This window comes from Protobothrops mucrosquamatus, unplaced genomic scaffold (assembly GCF_001527695.2).
Source record: "Protobothrops mucrosquamatus isolate PMUCROS unplaced genomic scaffold, P.Mucros_1.0 scaffold7161, whole genome shotgun sequence".
NCBI lineage: Eukaryota > Metazoa > Chordata > Lepidosauria > Squamata > Viperidae > Protobothrops > Protobothrops mucrosquamatus.
The window spans coordinates 7,255-16,186 of record NW_015392966.1 but is presented as its reverse complement, the minus strand read 5'-3'; the positions used below and the strand labels follow the sequence as shown (position 1 = coordinate 16,186).

The 8,932-nt window shown below is 45.7% G+C and overlaps 1 protein-coding gene across 1 annotated transcript in view; it reads left to right on the top strand.

Annotated features, from left to right (window-relative positions):
* Positions 1 to 138: 138 nt before the first annotated feature.
* GALT (galactose-1-phosphate uridylyltransferase) overlaps positions 139 to 8,932 on the top strand; it is a 15,663-nt gene continuing 6,869 nt past the window's right edge. The window contains exons 1-5 of the mRNA XM_015829786.1: positions 139 to 261; positions 1,391 to 1,466; positions 2,685 to 2,733; positions 4,257 to 4,386; positions 6,398 to 6,454. Coding sequence (XP_015685272.1) covers positions 154 to 261; positions 1,391 to 1,466; positions 2,685 to 2,733; positions 4,257 to 4,386; positions 6,398 to 6,454 — 420 coding nt within the window. The 5' untranslated portion in view covers positions 139 to 153. The remainder of the gene's footprint in view (positions 262 to 1,390; positions 1,467 to 2,684; positions 2,734 to 4,256; positions 4,387 to 6,397; positions 6,455 to 8,932) is intronic.

Sequence of the window (8,932 nt, the reverse complement as noted above, 5' to 3'; positions counted from 1 at the left end):
GTTGCTGGGGTGGGGGCGTGGCCCCCCTGGCGTGGCCCTTGGTCACCTAGTGGGACCCCTTCCAGCCTAACCACCCGCATCTCTTCCCCAGAGCACCAGCACCTGCGCTACAACCCGCTGCGGGAGGACTGGGTGCTGGTCTCTGCCCACCGCATGCGGCGCCCCTGGCAAGGGCAGGTGGAGAAGGCCCCCGAGGAGGAGCCCCCACGCCACGACCCATCCAACCCTTTGTGTCCAGGGGCCACGCGAGCAGTCGGCCAGGTGGGCAGCCTGGGGGGCAGGGCAGGGCGAGTCAGTGGGAATCCTGGGGTCCAGATCTCTGCTTCTTCCTCCCCCCCCAACAATCCATTTTGTGTCTGGCGTTTGCTTGGCCCTTTCTCCTTCTGGGGCTTTTTTCCTTAGAGGACATAATCCTGGCATCTGGGTAGCCCCCTGAAGGATTTCGGAGCTTGTACTTTACGTTAACTATTTTATTTATTAGGTAGATTTTGTCCCATGTTTATTATTTTATAAATATCTGAAGGTGGTGAACAGATCAAGTAGAATCATGGAATTATAAGACTGGAAGGGACCTTGGAGGTCTTCTAGTCTAGCCCAATAGTTCACTAATCTTTCCTCCTCCTATTTGCCCCACAACTATCGCCCTGAGAGGTGGGCTGGGCTGGGCTGCGAGAGAGTGATTGGCCCATGGTCACCCAGCCGTTTCCCTGCGTTAGCTGGGACTACAACTCGCCATCTCCTGGTGACTGGTCCAAAGTCACCCAGCCAACTTTCATGCTTAAGGTGGGACTACAACTCACAGGCTCCTGGTTTCTAAGCCAGCACTTCAACCACATCTGTATGACGTTGACGATGCTGTCATACATGTTTTTCAAAGATGGGGTTGGAATGAGAGAGAAGTTGATAATAATAATAATAATCATCATCATCATAAAAAAAAAGTTGGAAGGGATCTTGGAGGTCATCTAGTCCAACCCCCTGCTCAGGCAGGAAACCCTATACCATTTCAGACAAATAGCTGTCCAGTCTCTTCTTAAAAACTTCCGGTGTTGGAGCATTCACCACTTCTGGAGGCAGGTTGTTCCACTGGTTAATTGTTCTAACTGTCAGGAAGTTTCTCCTTAGTTCTAGGTTGCGTCTCTCCTTGATCAGTTTCCACCCGTTGCTTCTTGTCCTGCCTTCAGGCGCTTTGGAGAATAGCTTGACTCCTTTTTTGTGGCACCCCCTGAGATATTGGAACACTGCTATCATGTCACCCCTATTTCTTCTTTTCATTAAACTAGACATACCCAATTCCAGCAACCGTTCCTTATATGTTTTGGCCTCCAGTCCCCTGATCATCCTTGTTGCAGTTATACAATATCTTGGTGTCTCTGTTTATCTCATGCAGGTAAATCCCCACTACGAGAGCACCTTTGTCTTTGACAATGATTTTCCCGCATTGCAGCCAGATGCTCCAGAGCCTGGTAAGAGTTCCTTTCTTCTTGAGTAAGCCAAGAATGGAGGCTTGGTGGTCCCAGGGCCGTGGGTTGCCTCTCTCCTTATCCTTCAGAAGCTGCAGGGAAATTGTACTTTGGAATGAGACTAAACAAAAAACTTAAATGAAGTTATTAATCCTATTTACATAGCTACTTTAAATATGTGTGCTTGTGTGTGTGTGTGTGTGTGTGTGTGTGTGTGTGTGTGTGAGAGAGAGAGAGAGAGAGAGAGAGAGAGAGAACAAGAAAACATCCTGCAGCCAAGAAGGCTCTACATCCATTTGCACCACTCAGGTGACCCTGAGGACATAGATAAGCCTCCAAGTGGCCTCAACGACTCTCGAAAAGAGTGCAAATGACCAGCTGTCTGAAAGGAGTATAAATCCTTCCATTCCCTACCATCCGGTCAGAGTTGAAGAATCTTCTTGGTTGAGAAGCGAAATGTCTTCAAAGAAAAAAAAAGAAAGTCCAGCTGCCTCCTGAAAACGCACCTTTGGGACAGCCATGACCTGGATGATGGAGAATCTCCATAGACACTCATCCAAGAAGCTTCTTCAGTTCTGACTGAATGGTGGAGGATGTTGTTAGTTGCGAAGTCGTGTCCGACCCATCGCGACCCCATGGACAACGTTCCTCCAGGCCTTCCTGTCCTCTGACATCTTCTGGAGTCCATTTAAGCTCATGCTTACTGCTTCAGTGACTCCCTCCAGCCACCTCATTCCCTGTCGTCCCCTTCTATTGCCCTCCATCTTTCCCAGCATTAGGCTCTTCTCCAGTGAGTCCTTCCTTCTCGTTAGGTGGCCAAAGTACTTGAGTTTCAACTTCAGGATCTGGCCTTGTAAAGAGCAGTTGGGGTTGATCTCCTCTAGGACTGACCGGTTGGATCGCCTTGCAATCCAGGGGACTCGCAGGAGTCTTCTCCAGCACCAGAGTTCAAAGGCCTCCATTCTTTGGCGCTCAGCCTTTCTTGTGGTCCAGCTTTCACAGCCATACATTGTAACTGGGAAAACCATGGCCTTGACTATACGTACTTTTGTTGGCAGGGTGATGTCTCTGCTTTTTAGTATAGGATAGAAGGGTTTATATTCCTTGCAGTCGTCTGGTCGTTAGTGCTCTCTTTGAGAGTTGTTGAGGCCACTTGGAGGTTTCTGTGCCTTCGGGGGCCACCTGGATCCTTTCTAGCTGATGAATTTTCTTCTCCTGCAGAGGCTGACGACCATCCCTTGTTCCGTTCAGCATCAGCTCGAGGCGTGTGGTAAGTCTAGCGTGCCCCTTGTTTCTTCTGAGCTAAGTCTCATTAACCACATGGTGGGGTGGGAATAGCTTTCAGTTGTTGCTTCCTGATTGCAACTGCGGAATCAAACACAGGAGCCCAATCCCAAACAGGGGAAGTCCTCGACTTAACAATTATTCATTTAGTGACCAAAGTTACAACTGCATTGCAGAAGGTGACTTATGACCATTTTTCACACTTGACCATCATTGCAGCATCCCCAGGGTCACATGGTCATAATTCGGTCACTAGGCAACTGACTCAGATTTATGACGGTCACAGTGTCCCAGGGTCACATGATCCCCTTTTGTGACCTTGAACGAGATTCACTTAAGAACTGTGTTACTCACTTAACAACTGCAGTGATTCACTTAACAACGGTGGCAAGAAAGGTCGTAAAATGGGGCAAAACTCACTGAACCGTCTCACTTAGCAACCGAAATGTGGGCCCTAATTGAGGTAGTAAGTCAGGACTACCTGTGTATGTTTTTGGAAAGGAGGGGAAAATGACAACCCTATGTATGCATGAGTAATAGAGGGCACCACCATGAATTTACCTGATTAGCAAGCCTCAAGTTCCTTCCCTGCCCATCTCCTGTCTCTTTCTTCAACAAAGAGTTATTATCTTAATAAAAAGAAATATATCAGTTACATTGCCATAGCAGTTTCTATAAAGCGTACTTTCAAGGTCAACACATTGGCACGGGTTCCTTCTGTGTTTCCATCTTGCTAACATGTTCCCACCCCTCTGAGAAATTGTTTCCCTCTGTGGAGTTCTTAGTAATCTTGTACTTTTTGGCTTGGCTTTCATTTTTCAAAGGAGAGAAATCCATTTCTCTAGTCTAGAGCAAGGGTGGGCAACTAGGGCCCCTTTTACGACTTGTGGACTTCAGCTCCTAGAATCCCTGAGCCAGCACTAAGGAACCTACAGTCCTCCTCCTCCTCCTCCTCCTCCTCCTCCTCCTCCTCTCCATAAACCTCACTCCCTTCTGGCACTGACGAGGTTACCTAGCTGGGTCATGAAATGTCTACAAGGAAACAACGAAGCTCAGACACCACCAAGGATGACTCCTCCTCCTCCTCCTCCTCTTCCTCCTAACACAGCCCACTCCTGTCTAATGATATTACCTAGTTGGGTCATGAAATGTCTGTAACAAAGAGCACCAAGGACTACTACTACTATTCCTCCTCCTCCTCCTCCTCTTCCTCCTCCTCCTCCTCCTCCTCCTCCTCCTCCTCCTCCTCCTCCTCTCCTTTCTATCACTAAATGATTTTACCTACTGTAGTTGGGCAATGAAACGTCTGCAAGAAGACAGCCAAGCTGAAAAGAGCACCAAGGACCCCACAGGAACCAAATGCCCTGGGGATGGGTTGGCGCTCCTTTTCTGCTTAAACCTTTCTCTTCTTTAGGGTGTGGGTCATCTCTCTCCTTCGATGGTATTCAGGGAAGGCTTTCTGTTCTTGCTTGTACTCGTTTGGTTCCTTCCTTCCTCTCTTCTCCCCAGCAAAGTCATGTGCTTCCATCCCTGGACTGACCTGACTCTGCCGCTGATGTCGCTTGCTGAGATCCGCAGGGTGATTGACAAGTGGGCAGAGATAGCAGTCGAGTTGGGTGCCTCTTACACCTGGGTGCAGGTGAGCATCTCTGCAAGGAATCGTGGTCCAGCGTTTCCTCTGCCTTGCCCAGTTTAAACCCTATATCAGTGTGGTCCAGTGTTTTTCAACCTTAGCACGCTGGCTGGCTGGCTGGCTGGCTGGCTGGGGAATTCTGGGAGTTGAAGTGTCTGAGGTTGAGAAACACTGGTCCAGTTTCCCACAATGGAAGAATAGAACTTTCAGAGATGGCCAAATTTAGCTGTTTTAATCCAAGAAAAGAACACATGGAGTTTCGTGTCTACTTGGAAACTGCTTCTAATCTTTGTGCTCTAGACAGAAAAGAAAATGAAATTTTGACTTTGAGATTTGCTGCTTAGATAAATTTGTTGTTATAGAAATGGCAAGTATATTCCTGCAAAAGACAAAAGTCACTCTAGGCTGTAATTTTATTAACTTTATTTTACTATGCTGAAGAGAGTTGGAAATCCTTCCATTCTCCCACCCTTCCTCCTTCTCTCCCTCTTTCTTTCTTTCTTTCTTTCTTTCTTTCTTTCTTTCTTTCTTTCTTTCTTTCTTTCTTTCTTTCTCTCTCCTTTTCTTTTTTCTTTTCTCTTTCTTTCTTTCTTTTTTCTTTCTTTCTTTCTCCCTCTCCCTCTTTCTTTCTTTCTTTCTTTCTTTCTTTCTTTCTTTCTTTCTTTCTTTCTTTCTTTCTTTCTTTCTTTCTTTCTTTCTCTCTCCCTCTCCTTTCTTTTCTTTTCTTTTCTTTTTTCTTTTCTTTTCTTTCTTTCTTTCTTTCTTTCTTTCTTTCTTTCTTTCTTTCTTTCGTTCTCTCCCTCTCCCTCCCTCTCTCTCTTTCCCTCCCTCCCTCCCTCCCTCCCTCTCTTTCTTTCCCTTACCCTGCGCTTGTCTCTTCCTTTTCTTTCCTTGCCTCACTTTCTCATTATTTTTAATTTCTGCCTTTATTTTAAATTTTGATACTGTTAATGCAAGGGGACACGATGGCTCAGCTGTTAAGGATGCTGAGTTTTTATCAGCTGCAAAGCTGACAGACTGAGCTCCATGCAAAGGGGTGAGCTCCCGTTCCTCGCTCTAGCTTCTGCCCACCAGTTCGAAAACATGCAAATGTGAGTAGATCAGTAGGTACCATATCGGTGGGAAGGTAACAGCGTTCTGTGTTTGGCCACACGCTCTGCATTGCAGCGTGGTGTCATGCTGGCCACAACACCATGGAAAAGTCTTTGGAAAGCACTGGGTCCTCAACTAAGAAACAGAGAGGGGCACTGCCCCCGAGAGTCAGATATGACTGGATAAGGAAAAACCAACCAATCTTAATGCAGTTAGATATAGAGAGAAACTTTGGTCTAGCCCAGGGGTAGGCAACCTTGGCTCTTTTATGACTTGTGGACTTCAACTCCCAGAATTCCTGAGCCAGCCATGAGTCATAAAAGAGCCAAGGTTGCCTATCCCTGGTCTAGCCACTCATGTGATGAAAGAGAGTTGACTTCACAAAAGCTGAGACCTTTGACTCAAACGCATAAGTTGAAAAAAGGAGTTGCAAACACTTCTTAATTTCTGCTATGTTCACCAGGGGTCTCCAACCTTGGCAACTTTAAGACTTGTGGACTTCAACTCCCAGAATTCCGCAGCCAGCCTGGGAGTTCTGGGAGTTGAAGTCCACAAGTCTTAAAGTTTCAGGCTGAGGAATTCTGGGAACTGACGTCCACAGCCTTAAAGTTTCAAGCTGAGGGATTCTGGGAGTTGAAGTCCACAAGTCTTAAAGTTTCAGGTTGAGGGATTCTGGGAACTGACGTCCACAGCCTTAAAGTTTCAAGCTGAGGGATTCTGGGAGTTGAAGTCCACAAGTCTTAAAAGTTTCACGCTGAGGGATTCTTGGAGTTGAAGTCCACAAGTTTAAATTTGGTTGAGGAGTTCTGGGAGCTGAAGTCCACAAGTTTTAACGTTGGCAAGTTTGAAGACCCTTGGTGTAAGCCAAACAATCCTGTTGTTTTTTGTTTGTTTGTCTCCTTGTTTCCTTGTTTTTGGTTTACAGATCTTTGAGAACAAGGGAGCCATGATGGGCTGTTCGAATTCCCACCCTCATTGTCAGGTAAGGAGATTCTCTCCCTGAATTTAGCAACAGAGCTGTTACCCGAAGTCTGATGATCAGGAGATGTTTTCTGGGCTCTTGAGCAGGGGGTCCCCAACCCCGGAGTCACAGCCCACTACTAAGCTGTGGCCTATTCGAAATTAAGCCTCTCAAATGGCTGGCTGGAGTGTGTGTGTGCGTGCAGCTTGACTTGTGTGAGCGGCGGCTGGCAGGCACTCGCCCACATATGCATCGGCCTGCTGCTTGTGCGGCAAGTTCCCCTCCCCTCCCCCAGCCACGCCACTAAGCCACAAAGGTTGTGGACTGCTGCTCTTGAGGATTTGCTGCATTCCACATGGCGCTTCCCTATGAATTACAGGTAGTCCTCGGCTTACATTTAGGCAAGAAAAACCGAATGCACAGGTATAGTATAGGGGGTACCTTGCTCAATAGTCGCAACTGTGAGAGGGATCTTGGAGTCCTAGTGGACAATCACTTAGATATGAGCCAGCTGTGTGCTGCAGCTGCCAAAAAAGCCAGCACAGTGCTAGGCTGCATCAACAGAGGGATAGAATCAAGATCACGTGAAGTATTAATACCACTTTACAACGCTTTGGTAAGGCCACACTTGGAATACTGCATCCAGTCTTGTAAAAAAGATGTCGAGACTCTAGAAAGAGTGCAGAGAAGAGCAACAAAGATGATTAGGGGACTGGAGGTTAAAACATACCAGGAACAGTTGCTGGAATTGGATATGTCTAGTTTAATGAAGAGAAGGACGAGGGGGGACATGATAGCAGTGTTCCAGGATCTCAGGGGCTGCCTCAAAGGACAGGGAGTCAAGCTATTCTCCAAGGTACCTGAAGGTAGGACAAGAAGCAACGGGTGGAAACTAAGCAAGGAGAGAAGCAACCTAGAACTAAGGAGAAACTTCCTGACAGTTAGAACAATTAACCAGTGGAACAACCTGCCTCCAGAAGTGGTGAATGCTCCAACACTGGAAGTTTTTAAGAATAGACTGGACAGCCATCTGTCCGAAATGGTGTAGGGTTTCCTGCCTGAGCAGGGGGTTGGACTAGATGACCTCCAAGGTGCCTTCCAACATTATTATTATTATTATTATTATTATTATTATTATTATTATTATTATTATTATTATTATTATTATTATTATTATTATTATTATTATTATTATTATTATTATTATTATTATTATTATTACTCATGGACTTCAACTCCCAGAATTCCTGAGCCAGCCATGCTGAGGGGAAAGGGAGAGGTTTCCAAGCTGAGCTATGCTGGCTCAGGAATTCTGGGAGTTGAAGTCCACGAGTCATAAAAGAGCCAAGGTTGCCTACCCCTGGCCTAGCCCAAAGTTTCTCAGCCTTGGCGACTTGAAGATGTATTGGCTTCAACTCTCAGAATTTCCCAGTCAGCATGGCTGGCTGGGGAATTCTGGGAATTGAAGTCCGCCCATCTTCAAGTCGCCAAGGTTAAGAAACACCGAGCTAGAGTTTCAGTTAAACTTTCTCCAAATGTAACTTCCTCAATTCTTTTTTAAAAAACTTAAAAAAAAAAACTTATCTAGACATTTGACGGTTTAAAAAAAAAAATCATTAAAGCCAGTGTGCTGAGGTTTGAAGCCTAAACTATCCAAAGTTGAAGGGCAGGGCATAAATTATTCCTAAGGCTATTCCTAGCGTTTTTGTTAAATTCCATGTTTTTGCGGTTTGGATTGAGATGTTTGTCTTGGGCCCTTTGATCAAGAGACTTCAAAGGAGCTTCTTTTTCATTTTTTTTTTCTTTTTTGAAGCCTGACAGGTAAGGTCAATTTCTTTCTGAAATGGGAGGGTGGGTAGGTAAGGATTAGTTTTCCAATGTGTCTGCTCTTTGCAAGGTGGAGAAACAGAATATGGGTAAAGAAGTTTTCCCCTTAGACAAATTGTCTTTTATTTATTGTATTTGTCTAGCATCGATGATGTCACCTAGTTTGGGTGATGAAATGTCTGCAAGAAAACAAGCCAGCTCAGAGAGAGCTTAGTCCTTCTTTTCATTTGACTGGACAATACCCAATTCCTGCAACCGTTCTTCGTATGTTTTAGCCTCCAGTCCCCCTAATCGTCTTTGTTGCTCTTCTCTGCATCCTTTCTAGAGTCTAAATGTCTATAGAGAGTCTCAATCCTCCAGGTAATGGTTGTCCCAAAGGTGCTTCCCCTCCCCCAAAGGCAACTGGACTTTCTTGTGGGTTTTTTTCCCCTTTGAAAACCTTTCGCTTCTCAACCGAGAAGCTTCCTCAGTTCTAACTATTAATTATGTAGTTAAAACTGAAGAAACTTCTTGGATGAGAAGTGAGATTTTTTAAACAAAATCCCCCCAAAGAAATCCGGTTGCCTTTTGGGACTTCTAGAGTTTAGAGCATTGACTATAGCAGCCAGCAATTAGCCTGAGAGAATGCAGTCTTAGGAAGATGAACAAGTCATCTTGTACAGTGACACGGCT